Genomic DNA, 23,791 nt, shown 5'->3' with positions numbered 1-23,791 from the left:
CTGCATTTACCATGGTTTATTTACTCCAATTTGCAAATGTAAGAGAACTTTGATCATTTGCATTTAGAGAACCCTTAGGGTCTCTGTCATGTTAATGTATGAAAGAGAACTGTTACACACATGTTGTTTGCTATATAGAATGCAAAAACTTTGAAGCTCAATATCTCAAAATCATTCAGAACGCAGATAGAACCTTATAATTCTAAGGTGACGATTTACCTGTTGCTCCCGTTTACTGTAGGTTCTGTTCAGCAATATATTTGGTAACATAGGCCTTTATCAGCATTTACAAAGGTTACTAACGCTCCAGTTACCTGCAGCACTTCACTTTTCTGATTTCTGACTGTAGTTTGGGTTAATGGGGTTTAATGTCATCTCAGTGCAATTAATGCCTTTGCTAAATGTTTCATTAATATAAATAAGTGTTTTGGTTTAGTCTTAGATTTAATTGCAAAAGAATTAAAACAAATTAAATGTGAAATTAAAGTGTCTCATCAACCCTGTTATGGTCTTCAACCCCGTCACTGTATTCTCGACCCAGTGACATTCACATTTAAGAAAAATGGTTAAATATAGAAAAACTTCTTGCTGAGTACCAACCGCCATGTTAAGGCCTAACATTGTGAACATGTGGTTTGGGTAAGACATCTAAAGTTAAAGCTATTTTAGAGAAATGAAGAGAGAAAAGAATGCATAAGTTGTATAATTGTAACTTAAATCACATCTGAATCTAAAACTCTTCAGAAATGTGATATTTTAGCCATTAAACTGGTTGGAGGGACATATGAGCAACAGGGAAATGTTGGTTTTACAGCAAAAGCTTTGTGAAATCCTATTATTAAACTCCGTTTAGTCCGTTACGGGGTTGAGAATTATGGCTGTCCAAATAAGAATAAAAGAGAAAATAATATAAAGGCTTTAACGCTTGAGGTGGGAAAAGATGATGTTGTGAATGTTTCAATTGTGCCTCATTATGTAGGCTATTTACCAATATTATCAATTCACTTTTAAACATGAGTTTGCTCAAGCTGGAATATTAGCCAATGCCAGGAATTACCCTTATATGATCTCAAATCCTTAACGTGCGCACATTACAAGATCTGAACACTGCGGCACAGCACACTACAGGATACTATTGAGATGACTGTGCCTGATGGAGCACATCACCTGACTGCAGAAGAACTCTGCTGTTTATTATAGACCAGCTTACAAATATCTGACTACCAGAGCAAACAGTCTGCAGAATGAAAAGAACAGCTGCTTGTTGAAGAGAGCACATCATGTCCAAATACACGTCAATATTCTGATGATTATTAGGGATCAGAGAGAAGACGAAGGCAGATGAACAGAAGGAATGGATATGTGATGATGCTGTAGGGGAAAAGCGGTGTGGAGAGTTTTGTATAAAGCACCATTGACCAAATGTGTTGGGGATTTACAATGGAGGATTCTGCAGGGGATTGTGGCAGTGAACGCTTCATATGTGTTGTTCACTCTAGTGTCAATGACGAGTGTCTCTTCTGTGGACATGGAGAGACTGTGGATCATCATCGCTATCTGGAGTGTAGACGCTGGACACAATAGTTTGATATGTTGAGCAGAGTTTTCCTGAAATGTGGACAGAATTGGACTCAGTGTAAGTTTCTTCTGGAGCTGGCTATAGTCAGAAACACAAACTGAAATGGCGGCTCATTCACTGTTGAGTTGCTCCAGCTTGCTCTACTTATCACAAGAAGAAACAGAACAGACGATGAACACGCTCTAGAGATTTAGAGTTTTAAAGCATTCCTTAGGTCCAGAATTACAACAGATCTGAAGTATTACAAGAGCAGAAATGATGCTGAAACCTTTGAACAACAACAGTGTGTTATAAGGACACTATCTGGAATGTGGAGGAAAGAGAGCTGCTGTTACATCTGATGTGGAGTTACAATTCACACACACACACACACACTCTCACACACACACAAACACACACTGTCACACACAAACACTCTCTCACACATAAACACACACTCTCTTTTTCACACACACACACACACACACACACTCTCTCTTACATAGACACACACTCTCACACACACACTCTCTAACACACAGACACACATACACAAACTCTCTCTCTCACACACACACACAACAGTAAACACATGCGCACACATACATGCACACACACACTGCTGACTGCTCCTGCAGAGGATCCTGTGTAAATCTCGTCAGTCTTCAGCTCAGTTTCACTGATGATCCAGAATAAACAGCAAAACCAGGCCAGAGCGGCTCAGTGAATGTGGTCTGGACTGAGTGGATGAGGCTCATTGTGTCTCTATAGATGTTGTAGAAGATCAGAGTTCCTGCACTGTGATCCACAAACACTCCTATTGTACTGCTGAGCCGCTCTACTGGGAGATCAGTCCATGTGTTATTGTGTCTGAATGAGAATTTGGAGGGAGAGCAGAGCAAACTCCAGGACTGAGCAGTACATCCAAACAGACACTCAACACCTGCTCCCTTCCTCCTGATGCTCTTATATGACACTGATATCCACACACTATGATTATCTCCACTCCAGTCAATCTCCCAGTAACAGCGTCCACACACACTCTCTCTGCACAACACCTGAGGATGAACATCAAATCTGTCTGGATGATCAGGATACGACTGATCCACTTCTACACGCTTCACCTCTCTGTTCTCCTCAGACAGAATGAGACGAGTGTGTGCTGTGTTTGGATCCAGTGTGAGGAAACAGGCATCTGAACACAAGAACACACACATTTATAACCACAGCTGTGTGTGTGTGTGTGTGTGTGTGTGTGTGTGTGTGTGTGTGTAAGTGTGTGTGAGAAAGAGAGAGAGTGTGTGTGTGTGCGCGTGTGTGAGAGAGACTGTGTGCGTGCATTAGGGATGTAACGGTATCAGAATTTCACGGTACGGTAATACCTCGGTATGAATGTCACGGTACGGTATTTATTGAATCATTTACAGGAAAAACTAAACTTATGAAAATACCCCCAAAAAAGTGCAAAAAGTGTCAATGACATACAAATTAGCCATCTATCTGTAAACTTTGAAACAGGAACTTCAATTTTAATAACAAAAATATTAAACCATGTAAAAAAAAAAATAAAGTTTCAATTTAGTATTGTTGAAAACTCATCACATTCAACATTTACTCACTCACTCACTTAGATAGAGATGGGTTTTAAGGAAAATTATCATATAAATATAATCTGGTAAAAGCTGGTATCTCTGGGTATTTACAATGTCCCCTGCAACAGAAAAAAACCCTCTCATTTGGGACTGAGGTTTCTGGGAAAGAGATATGACTTGGCCCAGGTTGACAGCAGTGAGTAACGTTGTGCATTGTCTTTCCCCCAATTGAGAGGACAAGCCATGAGTGAGATAGAGGTCTCTTTGCGGTACAAGTCAATGTCTGCATCAATCTGAACAGTGTGCTGTATTCTGCAGTCCCCATGACTGTTATTAGTCGTATTCCCCAACTTGCAGGCACGTGCACACATAGGGCTCAACCTGTGCAGTGCACATGCCCTTTTAGGTCTTGGATAGAAAGTGCCCTTCCAAAATGATCAAAATTCGCTCATTCGCCTGAGCAAATTTTCTCAGAAGACCTATAGTTTTATCGAGTCATGCGACTACGGTAATATCGGAAAAAATTGCTATTGCGGTATGACGGTATTTACAAAACCGTTACATCCCTAGCGTGCATGCATGCAAGTATGTGTGATAGAGAGTGTGTGTGTGTGTAAGAAAGAGTGTGTGTGTGTGTGTGTGAGAGAGAGAGAGAGAGAGGGAGAGTGTGTGTCTGTGTGTGTGTGTGTGCGTGTGTGTGAGAAAAAGGAAGAGAGAGAGTGTGTGTGTGTAAAAAGAGAGAGAGCTTGTGTGAGAGAGTGTGTGTGTGTGTGTGTGTGTGAGAGAGAGAGAGTGTGTGTGTAGTCCTACATTTGTGCAGTCCTGCTGTAATCCTCTTCTTTCCTCCATGATCCAGACTGTAAACACAGACAGATTGACATTCAGTCAGTAATCAAACATCAGCTTATAACACACACACTCACACACATACACACACACACACACACACATGCTCGGCGCCATCTTGATGACGTATTTCATTATTCATTAGCATATAGTTATTTCATTAATCATAGTTATTTTATTAAACATTATTCATTACCATATAGTTATTTCATTATTTATAATCATTAGCATAGTTATTTAATTATTCATTAATAATAGCATATAGCTATTTCATCATTCATTATCATACACTGTAAAAAATTGCTGTTAAAAAACGGTCAGATTCTACGGTAAAATAATGTTTTTTCACTAAAACAGTAATATTCTGTTAAAAACAGTGCTTTCTGGGTAACATTTTTGTTTTCGAGAAAGTAAACAACTGCAGAAAACTGTGAGCTAACAGAGTTCAGATTCGATGTTTTGAAGTCTGTGTTTGAAATCACACTTTGTGTCCTTGTTCACTATTTCATACACTAGTTAACTAATATAGTTCACCTGACAGAGTTAATGAACACTAATGAGTGAATTCAGACATTGATGAACACCTGCTGTTAATAATTACAATTACTGAAGAAAATAAACAAGAAATACAAACAGTGACTTGAGTTACAACATTAAATAAAATAAAACAGCTTCAGTCTCAGCAGAGGATCATTAAACAACTCCACAAACAACAGCAGACACACTTATTACTGACTGATTTGACTTCCATACAATTCTCATTGAGATCCAACAGAAATTAAGATGTTTTTTGTGTCACCGTAATGGAGTGAGGGGCTGGTTTAGTTGGGCTCTTCACCCTTGAACTCATTTAAGAAGACTTTCCATCTGCTTGAATACAGAGTTTTTAAAACGTTTGTATTATAGCAATAAATTTGGAAAGTCAATAAATAGAGAAATCTATTTGTCTGAAATTAGTTCTGATAAATGTTTTGGTATAAATCTGGAAGAAGGGCCTCATGCAATAGATTTTATGCTTAGTTGCAGGTATTAATTTAATGAATGAGAAGTGGAAACAGAAAAGATACCTCCGTAATTACTTAACAGTTAAGAAATAACATACAAAAACAGTTCAGTTATGACAAATACACACTCAGACCTCATGAATCTGACCTTGTATCTCAACAATGTTAACATCTCAAATGTTTCATGCTGCAATGCATGCTGGGAGTGGCACTGTACAAATATCCCAGCATGCATTGTAATATAAATAAATGTTGTATAATGGTCTAACGGTTTTCTTTATTTGTGTTTGATTCTGCTGTTGTTTATGTTTAGACTTTCAGTTGCCTGTTTGTGAGTTAAACTGTTAATTTTGTTAAATTTGTTTTCACCATTATTGAGGTTCATATGCTGATTATTGATGTCTCTTTGAGTGCGATTTACACCATAGAGCAGTGTTATTTTCCAAGATAATCTTAAAAACTTCCAGAAATCATTGCCATATATATATATATACATATAATGTAAAACAATAGATTTAACATTGAATAGGAGCAGTACATTTTATAATACTAAATGAGAACAGACTCTGCCATTTAATAGCAACATGAACATCCCCAGATCTTATTTAGGTTTTTGGCTGGCTTGCCACAACAAAGGAGCTTTTCAAACAAAGTTCTTAACAATTGCAGCAGCCACGATATATAAATGTTAAATATGACAGGGCTAAGAGCCCAACTAAAGCAAACTCTGTTCTCCATGATGGTGACGTAAAACTTTCACTTTTTCTCAAGAAGAACTTTAGTAGATGTTATACAAAAATACATGTATTAAGTAATAAGTGTAGCTGGTGATGATGTTTGTAGAGTTGTTTAATCATCCGCTGATCATTTAAATGATTTAATCATTTGTTGTTCTTCAGGTTATTTCATTATAAAGCTGTGACTAAAGTTTTGTATGTTCTGTTCTTGTTTTTTCCCTTCAGTATTTCTTCATTTGTTTATCGTTAATCCTCAATTATCATTTAATTAGTCATTTAATTAATTAATTCACTTCAGCTTTGCTACATGTTTCTTGAACACTCAGTAGTGTGGACACTTCAATAAAAACTGAAGTATATGCTCTGGGGTTTAAAGGGTTAAAGGTGTGAGAGGTAAAAACACAGTGTAAAATGTATTTTAACAGTAATATACTGTTAATTTACACAACGGAAGTAGACTGTAAAAAAACAGCATATTGCTGGCAACCACAGCTGCCAGTAGATTACTGTTAAATCAAGGAAAAAACTGTATTTTACTGTAAAACCTGAAGCTAATTTCTTCTGTGTGTCACCGTTGTGGAGGAGAGTAGAGCCAGTGTATGAGTTAAAGATGAACAATGAACTGCTGATGTTATTCTGCATGTTTCTCTATTTAAAGAAAGCGGCTGTTTATTGGCTGATGCAGTCAGAATCTCTCTGGTGATTCCAGATTTACATGTATGTGTGCTGTTGTGAAAAATAAGACATTAGAGTTCAACCGAACTTTTCTAATTAACTAAAATAAGTTATCATTATAAGTATGCTTTTAAGCATATATAGCACATTTTTTCATAAACTCATTCAGCAGTTGACCAAGTTGAGGCAGTTGCTTTCAGTGAGCAAAATGAGTTCACTTAAGAATTGTGTTAATCAATGTAGTCCATGTATTTTTACAGCAACATACTGTAAAATAACAGTACATTGCTGGTAACTGCAGCTGCCAGTATTTTACTGTTTTTTAACGGGACAATTTTTAACAGTGTATAGTTATTTCGTTATCAATTATTCATTAGCATATAGTTATTTCATTATTCATTAGCATATAGTTATATCTTTAATCATTGACATATAGTTATTTCGGTATTCATTAATCATTAGCGTATAGCTATTTCATTATTCATTAGCATATAGTTATATCCTTAATCATTAGCATATAGTTATTTCATTATTCATTTAGCATTAGCATATAGTTATTTTATTATTCATTAGCATTTAGCTATTTCATTATTCATTAATCATTAGCATAGCATCGGCTGGGTCAGTTGGCGTTTCTGCGTGGAGTTTGCATGTTCTCCCCATGTTGCCGTGGGTTTCCTCGGCAATATATATATGTTATTCAACCCCCTTTGATTTTTTTTTTCTTATTCAAATATTTCCCAAATGATGTTTAACAGAGCAAGGAAATGTTCACAGTATGTCTGACAATATTTTTTCTTCTGGAGAAAGTCTAATTTGTTTTATTTTGGCTAGAATAAAAGGAATTTTTAATTTAAAAAAAAACATTTAAAGGTCAAAATTATTAGCTCTTTTAAGCTATATATATATATTTCTTGATAATCAACAGAACAAGCCATCATTATACAATAACTTGCCTAATTACCCTAACCTGCCTAGTTACCCTAATTAACCTAGTTAGGCCTTTAAATGTCTCTTTAAGCTGTATAGAAGTGTCTTGAAAAATATCTAGTCAAATATTACTTACTTATTTAATGTCATCATTCATTCATCCATTTTCTTTTTGGCTTAGTCCCTTTTAAAATCTCGATGTGAGGCGACAGTGCTAATCAGTGTTAATTGTGTATATAATAGCAATGAATTGCATATTGAGTGATTCCTGGAGGGTCAAAGTCTTTAACACTAATTAAACATACCAGAAAAGAGGATAGGTCAGGAGTGGGTAGGCAGCTTGCTTATAACCATGCAGGAAGATTAAAAGAACAGATCCAGTCAAGTGAAGTTTTAAATAATGTAATCTATCTCAAGCATTTATGCAAAGGAGTGTGTAAGTGTGGCTTTCTAAAGTAAAAATAAAAATGGAGGCAAAAAATCTGAAAAAGCACATTGCTACAATGCCAGTGCTGAAGATCACAGTTACTGTAAATGCATGAGCACACATTAAAAGAAGAAGCGGATTTTGGCCTCAAGTTACACAAATCTATTTTTTAAATGCAGACTGTAATGTTACATTGAGGGGTCCTCACGTCTGCAGAATTTACACTAGCTGCCTCCCAAATGACACACTATGCACTTATGCACTTGTACTTATGCACTTACACACTCAACAGGATAGTATATGTTTGTAGTGTCGTCCCAAATGGCACACTAATGTTTTTTTACTAAGCGGAAATTCAAACCGTTTCCCTGATGATGTTTGACGTTTGCCAAATCGGTGAAATAAACGACCGAATTATCAATTAATACCTGCCGAGAGTATTGCCGCATTCACCATCGGTAGGCGCTATAATCACTCTCATAGGAGAATTTTGCTTTCACTATCCAAAATAAATAAAGTTATTCAACATGTGCGTCCAATAGCTCCACCCCTTCCGCTACGTAAGCAAACCTGCGTTCGTTGAGTGCGTGAAGTATCCAACATTACACACTTCATTTTAGCGGCTGAATGAGTGCATCATCCGGGTAATTAAAGTGCACTTGAGTTTACAGTGTGAACACACTACTTACACTATATATACTACAAAATGGCGTAGAATAGTGCATAAGTATGCGATTTGGGACGCAGCTACTGTCTAACACAGAGAGAGAGAAAGAGAGGTTTGTTCTTGTTTTGGGACATTCTAGTTTTCTATTGCTATCAGGGCCGTGCAGAGACCCTTCGTTGAGCCCTATACATGCACGTGCCTTATTGTTATTATACTGTACAATCTGTTTTATGTGACTGTATTAAGTTTTACTCAATCTGATTGTGTATCTGCCTCTATGTTAATGTCTGTCTATTTACATTTAAAATAAAGTGGATTTTGGATCATGTATGGGTGTTTCCCAATACTAGTTTGCGGCTGGAAGGGCATCCACTGCGTAAAACATTTGCTGGAATAGTTGGCGGTTCATTCTGCTGTGGTGTCCCCTAAAATAGAGACTAAGTCAAAGGAAAATGAATTAATTATGGATCAAGCACAAGAAGAGAATGATTTAAGACAAACTTGAGTGTGCACTATATAATATGGGTATAATGTAATGTTTTGAATTATTATTAATAACAGGCTCAACATTAACTTTTTTGCTTTGCTTTTTTCCAAAGTTACTAGCCACTCTGCATTTTCACTAGCCACAATTTTGCTGTTTGGTAAATTTATTTAATAAGTTACCATTTCACTTTTACTTGACTTAGGTCATTTAAAACCCCTCTGACCACCAAAATTATAATATTCATGGTATACCAGCTGATAAAAATAGTTAGAAATTATGATGTAAAAACAATCTGTTTTTGTGAAATAATGTCATATAAAACACACCTTCACCTAAACTGAATATTCATACTGAATAAAAATGTTAATTGACTGTCTTCCAGCAGGGGCGCTCGTAGACCCGCAGAAATAACGCTGTTGCCTTGGTTACTGCAGTAAACAAAACAATGAAACACAGCAGGATTTTATCTATTTTATAAAATACATCTAAATTTTCGCAGATTAAGTTCAGGCACTCCCATACAACAATACATTACATAATTGAAAATTATACAAAATTTATTTTACAAAATTAATTATACAAAACTTAATTTTCTCTAAATTGATCAACTTTTAATACTTTTTAAGACCCCGCGGACACCCTGCTACATGTTATGTGTGTATGAGTGACAGATTAGAAATGTTATCATATTTCATCGTCAGATTGATTCTTTTTCTGCTGGTCTTATGCTGGATTTACACTAACAGCATGAATTAAGTATTCGCGTGAGTAGATTACACACTAAATAAATGCAAAAGCGTGAATCTCAAAAATAACATAAGTGTGTTATTTTACTACGGTATCTGCTGGTTTGCGCGCTAATCCAGAACTCCACACCCCTCTGGCGGTAATGGTACGACCCAATTGTGAGCGCAGAAAAGAAAAATGGAAAATCACAATAATGTGTCATTATTTAAGTTTTGCTCTGACATCAGATTCAAATGCAACAACCCAAACTTGTAGAATCGAAAATTAAACAGAGTGACAATTATCCGTTGTTGAAGTACTCAGAAAAAATGGAGAATGAAAGTTTGAGATGCATTTTTCATTTGTTTAATTTTGACGGTGTGAATTGAACAAAGTACTGCAAAGCATTACACAGACCCATTAAAGCCAGTGTTGTTGCTAATCTTTCACATGTCCAACACTGATAAAAGCTCAAATAAATCCAGTCCACAATTACTGTTTATACTGAAAATACGTCATTTTGTGTGTCTTTTTCACCAAATCAGTGCCATCATTTATGAATTTGTAAATTTAAAGAGTTAAAATCCTTAATTGTTCTAAAAACTTTTCAGTAGTTCAAGACTGACGTTGACTGACAGATTTACACACAAAAAATACAAATAAATTCTGACACATTTTTACAGCAGTTAAATTTAGTGAATGTTTTCATCTCCAACAAAATGAAAGGCTAGTAAATCTGCCCAGAGTGCATTGCTGAGTTTTTCTGTATTTTTAAAGCATTTTCTCAAAATGTGTGTCAAAATAAGACTGATCACCAAAAATCATTCCACTAGCTAAAACACATAGAAAGTCAAACTAAGACTCAAAATCACCCAGAGCGGATGAAAATAAACCAACAGTGCATAAGGGTTAATATCTAAAACCGTCTCCAGATTCTAGAAGTATACACCATATTATTGGCTATCTGTCTCTACACAGAAATCACCCAAACAAAAACATGTATATGCTCCACATACTTGAGTTTGTCCAGTGTGTAGTTTGGATCCTCCAGTTGTTCAGAGAGCAGCTTGACTCCTGAATCTCCTGGATGATTGTAGCTCAGATCCAGCTCTCTCAAGTGTGAGGGGTTTGAAGTCAGAGCTGAAGACAGAAAACCACAGCCTTCCTCTGTCACCATACAGCCAGACAATCTACAAACACACACACAAACAATCCACGTCACATTAGTCTGACAGCCAGACGTCACTAACACAGTCATCTGTGCAGAAGCTGATATTTGCTCTAGTTTCAGTCACAAAAGCAAAAGCAGAAACACTTTACTTGAAGGAGTGTTCATAAGTCATGACAGCTTTATAATCATGCTGTAATATGTCATGAATATGGATGAGATGTTATGAATGCTTAAGACTATTTTCATTAAGTCTCATTAGCTCAGTTATGCCATTAAAAATGCAGAGATGACATTTTTTGAGATGTCTGTATGTGTAAAATTACCACTTCCACAGCAATGCTTCTTTTACTCTGTTTTATTTAAAAGTTTTATATTTTTTTTGTTTGTCAAAGAATTATTTTTAACTTTGTGATCGTGTAGTGTAAATTTTAACAGTCCGAGTATGTAAAACATAACACACTTTGAATTACAAATGACAAATCAATGAATCCCAATACTCAATGTACAATCACTGAGTAAAACAGCAATACAATTCAACTCCTAAAGAAAGGAAACGTCCCCACCTAGTGGAGACTTTTAGCAACTCGTTTTGAATAATAATAAGAAGAATTCCAATTAATTAACATTTAACAACATACCTGTACAATGTAGACAGACAGCACGTGAAAATAGTTGCAGGTTCATAAAGAAAATGACCACTTTTATATAAAACACAAGACAGCACACAAATTGATTGCAATCAGGCCTTGTTATATAAACACGTCATAACTTAAGATTGAGCGATACACTTGACGCTAAACACAACTCAACAGTGTCCCAACATATTCATTAAAACATTCACATTAAAGCTAATATTTATGTGCTTTTGTCACGGTTGCAGGTTTGTACGCTTTTTCGGAGTGTCTGTTTGGTCGCGTGGGTTTGTTTTGTTTTTGTTGTCCACATGTATTTGTTATGGTCACGTGCTATGACAGCACTCAGTTGGTTCGATTAGCTTGCCAGCTGAGGCTCATTATCGTGCCTAAATCTGGGCGACGTTTTGTATGTTTCTTTGTCAGTTCGTTAAGTGTGCTCGTGTGTGTTTGTCTGTGCTCAGGACTGTGCGGAGAGACCACTGGACCCTGTTCTCCTGTCTGATTCCTGCCCTGTTATCTCCGAGTCCTAGCACCACACTCTTTCACTGTAATTATTTTGACTGTGTCAAATAAACTATTTCACTCACACTTGGATCCTCTCTAAACATTTTTTGAATGTGACAGCTTTTAACTCTTATAAAACTTCATTTTCCACCATTGAGGAACGTGCGACTTACCCACAGCAATGCTTCATTAACTCTGCTGTGGGCGGTCTCTACTCCACACGCTTATTACAGCATGCACACTCTAGAGGGCGCTGTCCCCATTTAGGCATTAATTTAACATACTTCTTTGCTCCGTTACACAAGCCAACTTCATAAATCTGTCATAAACATGATTGTCATGAGGCCATTAGAATTGTGTCATGAACTTTATTATGATAATTTCTTTTAGTGGAACAAACTAAATTTGTCATTTAATTTGTCAGTATGCTGTCAAATAAATGAAGAACAGCATCATGAATGTTTAATGACATTAATTACAATATAATGTCGCTGTTATACAATTCCTGACACAACAATAATGTCCACTAGACAATCACGTTTATGGCGGATTCCTGAAGTTATGTTTGGTTGCTAATGTCAAGTTGTCATTACTATTACACAAACATGTCATGATGTATTTGTTGTTGTCAAGTCATCATTACAACTACACATACAAACATTATGATGTATTTGTTGTTGTCATAAAGCAAGGATTTGCATTTTGAAATGACATAACTAAGCCAACGACACAATGACAACCGGGCAATAATAAATTAATCAGGAGGGAATTAATTGCAGGTCAAAGCTGTTTTGAAATGCCCTAACAAACTTACAAAAGAACTTTGTTTGGGCCAGATTTCATTCAAAATGATACATTTCAGTTCATAGTTTGATTATTTGAAGTGAGTGCACAGACACTTAAGAGAAATATTATAGCTGGTTGTTAAATATTGAGTAACTTATTTTGACAATGCTGGTGTGTATTGTTTCTGTGTGTTGTATCCTCCGTTATCTGTCTTTTTCTCTCCACATGAGCGGAGATCAGGTGCAACTGTGAGAGGGGCAGCGCCAATTATAAAAGCAAGTTGTTGGCGTTGTTCATCAAGTTCTTTCCTGTTTCTTTCAAGTTCTCTGTGTGGCAGTGATATCTTTCTGTCCGAAACCCTTTCTCAAAGTCATCTGGTGAGCTACTCTGTTAAATACAGTAATAGGATGGTATTGCTCTGACTGTTACAACAGAGAGAAAAGGAGAAAGCCGGCTGCTTCTCCCCGTCCAGAGTGTGTGATACGTGGCAGCAGACTGTCAAGCTGGATTTCTCCCTTGCCTGGCATGTATTGTTGCAAATTTCCTAAAAGAGCAACACAGCCATAAAGCGCGTCTTTTTCACGAAGTTGCTCTGACTGTGGGTTTCTTAATACAGTGGTTTCCTGTCCCTGGATGATAGGTATAAGCACTGCGTTTTATGTCTGGGGTCCAGCATGTGGCTTGCTCTTGTAAAAGAGCCACCAACCCCAGTTGTCCCCCGCTCCACGGTGGGCTTTCGGGCAGATCTGAGGGTTACAGTTGGAGTATATAGCCGCTCTCGGGCTTGCGCACCTCTCACTCCTCCACGCGCTCCATCCAAGCTTAGAGTGAGAGACCGGGCCGAGGGGGCGCGCGGGCATCCTCCGCAAGCTTGCTGAAAACCCCGCGGAGACAGAGAGCCTGAATGGGGAGGACCTTGTACTGTCATGCTCGATCTTCAAACGCAGACCGCAGAAACTGCCGGTGGCGTGGAAGTATGGAGACATGCAGATACGCATCCGTCAGAGCTATTGCTGCAAACCAATCCTGAGGACGAATGCATCGGTTGATGCACTTCAGCATAAGCATTTCGAAGCGCACCCTGTGACGGCAGCGGTTCAAAATGCGCAGATTTAGGACTGGCCATAACTCATTGCTCTTTTTTGGGCATGATATAGTACAGGCCGTAAAACCCGCTTTCCATCTCAGTTGGAGGGGCCGGCTCGATTGCATCCTTCGCCAGGAGGACAGCAATCTCCACTCGCAAGACAGGGGCGGACGCAGGACTGAGCCTGGTGAAATACATGCCCGTGAACTTGGGAAGCCATTTCGCGAGCTGTATCACATAGCCAAGTCTGATCGTATGGATGAGCCATTGCGACGGGCTGGCCCGTGCTAACCAGGCAGGCAGAGCCCCCGCAAGTGAACCTGCCCACACAATTGCTGACATGCCAGCGGTGAGGCAGCGTGGAGTGGGTGGGCTCGCCCTGGGAGTGCTGGGGTCCCGCTGAAGAGCGAGAAGCAAGAGACTCGCTCTAGTCTCGCACCCAAACTCCGGAGGAAGGGCTGCGAGAGGGAGAGAAAGGAGACTGTTCTTCCGCGCTCTGTGAGCCATTGGCGAAATGCACTGATCCAGCGAGCTGGAGAGCTGGCAGTGTTTAGGCTGTCACATCCGGGGAAGAGGAAAAAGCTCTTTAAAGATTTGATGGCTTTTTTTACGCCGTTAAATGATGAGCCCCACCCTCCAGTGGGAAAAGAGCAAATTCCCTCCTCTCCGCATGGCCTGTCTCAGGGATGCTTCGCGGTACGTTTACCAAACTTAGCAGCACCCTGGGGCAGAGGGGGCTGGCTGCTTGTGAGATGCTCGGCGCAGCCGCTTGCCGGAGGCACAGCGGAGCTAAAAGCTCCGTGGATGGCTCAGTGGGACGGAGCGGTCTTACGATCCTGCCGATAGATTATTACCCATCGCCTCCGACTGCTCCATCACCGGTGTGAACTCCTGGGCGAGTTCACTGATGGTGTCACCGAACAGGCCAGCCCGGGATATGGGTGAGTTAAGAAAGCAAACTTTGTCAACATCACACATATTACCAGATTTAGCCTGAGGTGGCGTTTCTGGCCACTTAAGTGGCCATTGTCCTTCCCAGGGTACGGGGCTCATGCCCATTCCTGGGTCAAAACCATCCTCGCGCAGCTGGGCCAGCGCCTGCGCTTAATAGCGCTGGTAGGTGGCCATAGCATGGAGGCACGCAGCACAAAGCGTAAGCCCACTGTGCGCATCTAGGAATAAAGGTTTTTACACTAACCAGCCACGCGGTCCGGTTCGAAGCAGCCTGGGGAAGCACGGCGACAAAGTTTGCTTCTAGATTCGACACCGCGCTCATCAACCCGGAGGAGCAGGTTCAAATCCTCATCAGACATTGACAGCCCACCCTCCAAGGATGATGAGGATGGAAGCGCATGCAGATCGGGCAGAAAAAAGTGCCCTTAAAACTGCATGAGCTTACTGTGCACATCTGGGAAGAAGGGGACGGAAGGCTTTGAATCCTCCACATAACACCCATCTAGTCGGTCCGGTTGCGGGGCTGGGGGATAAACCATCACCAGGCCCACGGCCGAAGCAGCCCGGGAAAGCACGGCCATCAAGCCATCCTCCTATGCAGCGATGGACATCTGATCCTCGGTGTCATCAAGTGAAAGAGCGACCATCCGAGGAGGGATCACTACTCTAACCTGAAGCTTGGATGGAGCGCGTGGAGGAGCGAGAGGTCTGCAGCCCGAAGGTGGTGGATTTACTCCAACTGTAATCCTCAGCTCTGCCCGAGTGCCAACTATAGTGCAGGGGACAACTGGGGTGGGTCGCTCTTTTGCAAGAGCGAGCCGCGATCTTAACTGCGCAGCAGACATGACATCAAAAAGACGGCATGCACTGCCCGCGAGCACCGTATTAACATGCTGGACCCCCAGACATGAACGCTGTGCTCGTGCCCATCATCCGTGGATAGGAAACCACCGCATTTAGAAACGCATGGTCGAAGCGACGTCTTGAAAAAGACGCGCTGCAGAACCGTGTTGCTTTTTTAGGAAAACTTTTTCCCTATATACAAACCGCTCTTGAAGGACCGGACCCAAAGAACGCCAGGCAAGGGAGAGAAACCCAGCTCAACTGTCTGCCACTGCGTATACGCGCTCTGGACCGGGAGAAGCTGCTTCTCGATCTCTCTCTGTAGACACAGGTAGGAGAACCCTCAAAGACTCTCTCAGAAGCTAGTGAAAGGCTCTGAAAGCGAAAAAGGGTGTCGAGCATTGCACTAGCCGCGTCTTATATACTTGACTGATTGTCATTTACGCCACCTGTGCATGCTGACGCTGCCAAATCATTTGGCATTTTATTGGCCAAATTTTATACTCTTTCAGATGATTGGTTTCTGACGAAAACCCATAGTGGACGGTTTTTCCACATAGCATTGGAGTTCCCCATCCGAAGGTGAACCCTAGTTCCCTGAGAGGGGGAAAGAGAAATGCTATGTTCCTTTGCCCCAATGATTGCCCCTTACCTGTTGGGTATGAAAGTATCTTCAGTTAGAAGAGAATGCCGAAGCTTGGCATGCGCTGCACTTTTATTCCAAATTGATTTGTAAGTAGCGCCAGCTATGCATGCTGATGCTGCCAACTCAATAGCATTTCATTAACCTTTTTATGTACACTTTCAGGTGATTGGATTCTGACTAAATACCCATAGTGGAAGTTTCCACATAGCATTGACATTCCCCCTTCGGATAACGAGGGTTACTTTAGTAACTGGAGTGTTTTATTTACAGGACTTTATTTTTGTTTTAGGTAAGACATCCTTAATATTAGGTAGCATACTTTGTTTTGGACTTTTGTTCCTTTTTTTTGTTCCTTTTGTTATCTTTTTTTTATTTTACCTCAGTGTCTCCAGTTTACAGTTTGGACTCTTCAGTCCATCAGAGAGAAGCTTCACTCCTGAATCCTGCAGGTCATTGTTACTCAGGTCCAGCTCTCTCAGGACACAGTTTGAGGATTGTAGAGCTGAAGACAAACTCTTACAGCACTGAACAGTGAGATTACAGCTCTGTAGGCTGTGAGGAAAAACAGAAATAATGATTTTGCATTTATCTAGCAAGGGTAATCCAGAGCAGAGACAAAAACATTTAAACACTAACAATTCACATTTTTGTGTGATAATTAATTATTGTTTATAATTAATAAAAACGTCAACAAAAAAACTATTTTTTTTAATTTCCCTTTTCCAAGCTCAAGTTAACAGATCAGAGCTATCAGTTTTGAAATGCGCACTATCTATATTTAAACATTTCAATGTGTTAACAGAAATGAGTGATTATATTATTGTATTGTGTAAAAAATAATCAAAGTATCGAAATAATGTCTGAAAATAGAGTTAACATAAGGAGAACAGATATTGTATACATCAGGAGATCAGTAATACACATTTGATGTGAAAGCACAAATAGTATGTGCTGTTTCTGCACTGCACACATATGACTCATGGATTAAAGGTGTGTTGCAAATCGAAGTGTGAAATAGGCATAAGTGTATACAGAAAACTCTTACAGTGCTCTTGTGGTGTTTTTGACCACTGGTATCAGTCTCATCAGTGCTTCATCAGATCTTCTGTATTTCTGCAGTTCAAACTTCTCTTGAGTCTCTTCTGACATCAGGAGCACAAACACCAGACCCGACCACTGAGCAGAGGACAGATCCTGTGCTGTTAGATTACCAGAGCTCAGACTCTTCTGGAGTTCCTCCACAAAGTCATCTTTCAGTTCATTCAGACAGTGGAAGAGGTTGATGGTTCTCTCTGCTGATTTCTCCTCCTCTATTTTCTCTTTGATATAATCAGTTGTGTCTTTGATGTTCTCAGTTTTGCACTTCAGTCCTGGCAGGAGCTTCTTCAGGCCACTCTGGTCACTCTGATTAGACTCCAGAGAGAGACCCAGCAGGAACCGAAGGAAAAGGTCCAGGTGTCCGTTCTTGCTTTGTAAAGTCTTCTCAACTGCATCCTTGTGAAGTTTAAACAGGGTTTTTGTAGAGAGTTTCCATGTCAGTTCCTTTTTCCTGGAATCAAGAAAAAGATTTGCTTTCTTGTCGTTGTAGGTGAAAAACACATAGAGAGCAGCAATGAACTCCTGAACGCTGAGATGAACAAAACTGTAAACCTGTTCCCCGGAAATGGGGTTTTCCTCCTGAAACATTCGAGTACATAATCCAGAGAACACAGACCCTTCCTTGACATCTAGCCCACACTTCTCCAGATCTGTTTTGTAGAAAATCAGTTGTCCTTTTTGCAGCTGTATAAAGGCCAGTTTCCCAAGCTTCAGAACAATGTCATCAAAAGACCAGGCATTGACTTCAGGTTCAGAATCATTTCTGTATTTTTCTTTCATCTGTTGCTTTTGAGACAGTAAGTAGCTGGTGTACATCTCTGTGAGAGTTGTGGGTGTTTTTTCATTGCTCTCTTGACCCAGCAGAGGCTGAAGAACAGTGAGAGAGATCCAGCAGAAGACGGGGATGTGGCACATGATATGCAGACTCCTGGATTTCTTTATGTGGCAGATGATGTTTCCAGCAACCTCAGGACTGCTGTTTTTGATGAAGTACTGCTCCTTCTGCTCATCATTGAATCCTCGCACCTCTGTGACCTGATCAATGTAGGTTTGGGGTATCAGACTGGCTGCTGCTGGTCTGGATGTGATCCAGATGAGGGAAGAGCACAGCAGCTGTCTCTTTAAGAGGTGTGTTACTATCTTACTCACTCTCATCTCCTTATCAACATCTGTAAATCCATCCTCCTCTTTAAAGTTCAATTCAAAGCGATATTCATCCAGTCCATCAAAGATAAACATGACCTTACCTTGTTCTTCAGGAAGAGAGCTCAGTTGTCCTCCTGGTCTACTAAGGAAGTACTTGTTAAGCAGACCTATAAGACTGTACTTTTCATCTTCAATCAGATTCAGTCTACGAAACGGCAGTGGAAATATGAAGACTATTTCCTGATTGTCTTTTCCGTCAGCCCAGTCAAGGATGAATTTGTTGACAGAGACAGTCTTTCCCACTCCTGCAATCCCCAGTGTCAGGACTCTTTTGTTTTGTCGACCTGTGTCAGGCTGAACTTTAAACATGTCATTACACTTGAGCGGTTTTTCTTTGGCTTTCTGTTGGTTGTGGTTTAACTCCATCTGTATCACCTCATGGTCATTCTCTCTTCCTCCAGTCTTGTTTTCCACCATATATAGATCAGTGTAAATATCATCCAGATATTTCTGGTGACCCGTCTGTGAATTACCAAGCAATATCTGCTCATATTCCTCCTTTAATTTCTTCTTTAGTTCATAGCTGATGTTTGTGTAATCAAAGGGAGGAGTTTTACAGTCCTCTGAAGCTGCACCTTAACAAGAAAGAGGAAAAAACAATAAAGTAATACATGATTATGCCCTGTGCTTCCCTTTATGAAAAAAGAACTATTACTCAAATAAACAATTTAGATGAACGAAGACAAACATAAATGTTGATAATATGAAATTCAGACACCCATTTACATGCATTATCATTATGATTGACAATCACTGTTGTCCATACCAATGCTGAATTTAAGAATGTTCATCTGAAGCTGTGCAATACATTGTGGCAATTAGGATTCAAATCCATACCACTTGGAGGAAAATGATTAAAGATTAAATAAGGGCAGGACGAATACAAAAGGGAGGGAAAAAAAGAGCGAAAGAGGAGGTGGGAAGAACGGTACGAGGAAGAGCACTGCAAACAGAGTAGTCGAATGAGTTTGGCTCTGGTTGAAAGCCAAAAAGTACAAACACCAAAGAGTGAGTGGCTGCACAAGTGTGCCAGCGGTGACCGTATCCACCGAAGAGTGACTGCTGTTAAAAGCGTTTTGGAGAGACGTTTTGGCTGAGATAGTGAGTTTAGCCTTCGCCCGAGATTATGTGCGGTTTCCACAACAAAAGGGAGCTGATTGACGTCGCTCTACATAGACGCGGGCCGTAGGTGATTTCCCTCTAGTTCACCAGCTTCAGGTACTTTACTTTTTACAACAAAAAAGGAAAACAAAATGCTAGCATACCAGCTTCGTTGATGGGTTGACTTCCAAAGCAATTCCAAAGCAGCTACTCATTGAATAAACTGTTAGTGCACATATACATTCAGTGCATACAGACAGCTGGACACACATTGCACAAACTGTTTAACACTCAGATCCCAGCAGTGCCTCCAGTGTGGTTGTTAATTAAGAGATAACTGAACTCTGATGCAACTGAATTGTGTTTCCATGAATTAATTATTTACATGTTGTTTACCTTTGAATGGCCAGAGAGCCAATGATTGTGAGGGATGTGACTTTCTTGGGGTTTGTTTTTGTATATTGATGAAATGCTCCCTGATGTCTTTCATGTAGTAGATACTGATTATGATTATTATTGCAGTGGATACATTTTTCTTTGAGTGTGGTATAAATTGATCATGATATTGTCATAAAACTTTTTATGTTCAATTTTGGTTGTAAGCGATTTGTTGGTGGTGATATTTCAGTGATGGAAAATATAATTATTTCAATACATGAATTTGTGTATATTTTTTGTGTATTTTGTTTTTTTATGTTTTGTATAGTTGTAGTCGGTCGCTTATAGCTATCTGGGCTAAAGTTAAATTTGTAATATTGTTTTATTCTGCCTGGCACCCAAACAAATAGTAAAATAATACCTACTTGGGGCTTAAGGTAGAGCCACCGTTACAACATGTTATGACAATACATCTGACTCAAAAACCATTTCTAGGACAGGGTTTTAACATGGAAAATGTGAACATAAAAACATGAGTCAAATGATCACATTTGTAAATTTTGACAGGACATTAAATAATACCTTGCTTCTGTGTATTCTCCAACTCTTCAGCCAATTGATTCTGCTTTATTTTTCTCAGGATGTCCACGGTGATCTTCACAGCTCTTTCTGGTCCAAAACATGATGCCAACTTATCCACTGTCTTCAACCTGTCTGCATTCTCCATTTCAGCTTTTGAAATATCTCTATAGTCATTTATTATGCACCATTGAAACTCTTTTAGTTCAGCTTCTCTCAGTTCATCCAGTGAGTTCTTGAGCAGCTGTTTAACATTCGCCATGGTGCTTCACCCATTCACAGCTACAGGACAAGAGCAACAACATCTGCATTAGTTTCACAATTAAAATATGGACCTAAGCATTTATTCATTATCTGAATAATGAAATTAACCTTGACATTTCAAAAAGCTGCATTTTGAAAATTGATTGTCACTATTTTCAGTGGCTCTTACTAACCAGAAATAATGTAGATGTTTCTTGTTCGTCTACTTAAATTGTGTCTTGAGCAGAAGCTCTGTAACTCTTCTTTCTGTATCATCATGGAGGAGTGTTTATTTATATGTTCAACTGGTTAAACACAACCATTTCAGAAAACTAATAAAACCAGTTTTAGAAAAGACTTCAGATGACACGTGAGACCGGTGGTAAACCACACACATATGTCCACTGTTAAAAGACCCTGGCATACTACATAATATGAGTACAATTACCCATCATTGTGGTGGTCTCCTGAAAGGGACCTTTCTGTACCTCTAGTTTAAATATGATAATTCATACTGGGTACAAAATAAAGGCTTATCATGGAACTTTATAAAGTTATACTTATTGGTACATATTTATCTTTATAAAGTTCATGAAACTTTATAAAGTTATACTTAATGTAACTTATTGGGACATATTTATCTGACGGTGTTGCAGAATTATTATAAAAAAGTAAACACTGAAAAAACTGATTACTAGTATAATATGAAAGTTCTTGTGATGTAGTTGTACATGCTCAGAATCCACTGAATCAAATGTTGTTTTTATTGTGACACACATGGCCACCTAGACCTCAGTTTATGCTGTTTAATGCAGACATGGCAAAAGAACTGGATAATCATTGCAGCAGCTCGAGAATGTATACAGGTAGCAAAGAATTCTTTTCCCAGATTTGTTATAAAGCTGGTAGAGCAGGCATTCATCCGGCACTGGCTTACAGCATGTGGACCAAACATTGCCCATGTAATAAACATATTTTATTATTATTAACTATTATTAACCATTACTATTATCAATGTGCCTAAAGCACAATGCCTTATGGGTTTATTAATTTCACTGCAGTCGTGACACACCAAATCTGGCTTCCAAAAAATGGCCAAACAATGCGGCCATTTTAGGGCAAGTTATAGGTAATTAACTTGACTAAGACTAGGCCCAGATATGGTCCATGTTTGGCCCTTATATGGAAGCCAGACTTGGTCCAGTTATGTACTGTAATTCACTGCAGCATGTGGGCCAAGCAAAACCTGATTGTGTGGGCCAGAGCTGGGCAAAGGAAATGTTGCTATGTGGGTACATATCATCCACCAAGTGCAGGCAGTCATTTTAAAACCTTGATAATGGAGCAGTTGGTTGGAAAACATGAATACATTTGAGCTTCCTGAAGTGGGTGGGTGCACAGGCAATCTGAGACTGCATGCATGCTTTTTAATGTGTACAGCTAACACCACTCCTAACCCTACCCTTTACAGTGACATCATGAGTGGATGATTAATGGGTATTACAGTTTTTTTTACAATGGCTATGACACTTTTTTCAATACATTTAACAAGTTTCTTAAACTCTTAACACAGTTAGCACAACATCCATCTTTTTTGGCTAAACAATTAACACATTTCTTGTTGCTTTGACACAAAATGCACCCATTAACACAAATTTAAAATGTTTTAACTTCTTTTACACACAAGCTCGACCACGACCAAAAACAATGTAATATTTAATGTAAATAATGATAATATATATATATATATATATATATATATATATATATATATATATATATATATATATAGTAATAATAATAATGTTAATAATGTTAAATGTATTGAAAAAAATTGTCATAGCATTGTAAAAAAAACTGTAGCACAGTTAGCACAACATCCGTCTTAGTGGGCTATACTATTAACACATTTCTTGCCTTGACACAAAATGCATCCAGTTAACACAAATTTAAAATGCTTGAACTTCTTTTACACACAAGCACAACCAAAAGCAAAACAATGTCATTTTACAGTCAAATTTTGCAAATGCTTTAAAACAGTATGTCACAACAGATAACACCATGTTCTAAAAAAAAATTATATAGAATAAAGTCAAAGTGAACAGCTGTTTTAATTGTGGATTCAAACAAAAATATATTCCCTGTATTTTATTCAATTGCCAATGAATAACAGTTTATTGCGGTTATATATATGTATATATGTTATATATATATATATATATATATATATATATATATATATATATATATATATATATATATATACTCATGTGTTAAGGTTTTTCCAATCACATGATCATATGTTCTAATAGAGGACTCGAGGTTTTTGAAAGGAACAGTGAGCCAATACTTCCAGGTAAGATTAAGCAATACAGTCATTACTGTAGTAAACTACCCTTTAAACCTGGAGTTCATTAGTACATACAGTAGCATTTGTATAAACTGTTTCTAATTACTTTCAAAGAGTTATGAAGTTGGAGGCCAATCAAGTCTTATATGAAATTATCTATGTTGACAAGGCTGGGGATGTCACCATGGGAGAAACATAAAAGGCCAAAGGGCCACAGTTACCGTGCCGGGCCATAGAAGATATCAAGTTTAATGTGGATGAAAACATGTTGGAAAAGACCGAGCAGAATAGAAGATTTACTCTTTTATCATAATTGTGGTGCTTTTTCTGTTTGCAGTGATGTCCTTTTCAGACAAATAAAGTCTGTACTGCAACAATTCTGTGTCTGTATTTTTTACAAAAACTGTGAATTTTATAAAGCAATTTTTTATTCGTTTTTGTATAGAATTTTTGCAGTAAAAGAAAGAAAATGCATGCACTTACTAAACCCAACAAAACAAAACTGTATAGACACTTTAAATATAAGGGCAAAGCTGACACATAAACTAATGCAGTTTCTAA

General features: G+C 38.7%; 1 protein-coding gene across 2 annotated transcripts in view; it reads right to left on the bottom strand.

The window, feature by feature from the left end:
- Positions 1–1,130: 1,130 nt before the first annotated feature.
- LOC103910467 (protein NLRC3) overlaps positions 1,131–23,791 on the bottom strand; it is a 36,382-nt gene continuing 13,721 nt past the window's right edge. Inside the window, exons 2-7 of one of the 2 annotated variants that reach the window (XM_021471552.3) lie at positions 20,641–20,919; positions 17,321–19,154; positions 16,654–16,827; positions 10,666–10,839; positions 3,961–4,007; positions 1,131–2,753 (exon numbers count right to left, since the gene is read on the bottom strand). In XM_021471552.3, coding sequence (XP_021327227.2) covers positions 2,224–2,753; positions 3,961–4,007; positions 10,666–10,839; positions 16,654–16,827; positions 17,321–19,154; positions 20,641–20,899 — 3,018 coding nt within the window. In that variant the 5' untranslated portion in view covers positions 20,900–20,919 and the 3' untranslated portion in view covers positions 1,131–2,223. Of the gene's footprint in view, positions 2,754–3,960; positions 4,008–10,665; positions 10,840–16,653; positions 16,828–17,320; positions 19,155–19,844; positions 20,051–20,640; positions 20,920–23,791 lie in introns of those variants that run through there. The other variant, XM_073947449.1, reaches the window with a different exon arrangement.

Source organism: Danio rerio, chromosome 4, assembly GCF_049306965.1.
Source record: "Danio rerio strain Tuebingen ecotype United States chromosome 4, GRCz12tu, whole genome shotgun sequence".
Lineage (NCBI taxonomy): Eukaryota > Metazoa > Chordata > Actinopteri > Cypriniformes > Danionidae > Danio > Danio rerio.
The sequence above is the reverse complement of the archived record's forward strand: the minus strand, read 5'-3'. Positions and strand labels throughout refer to the sequence as shown.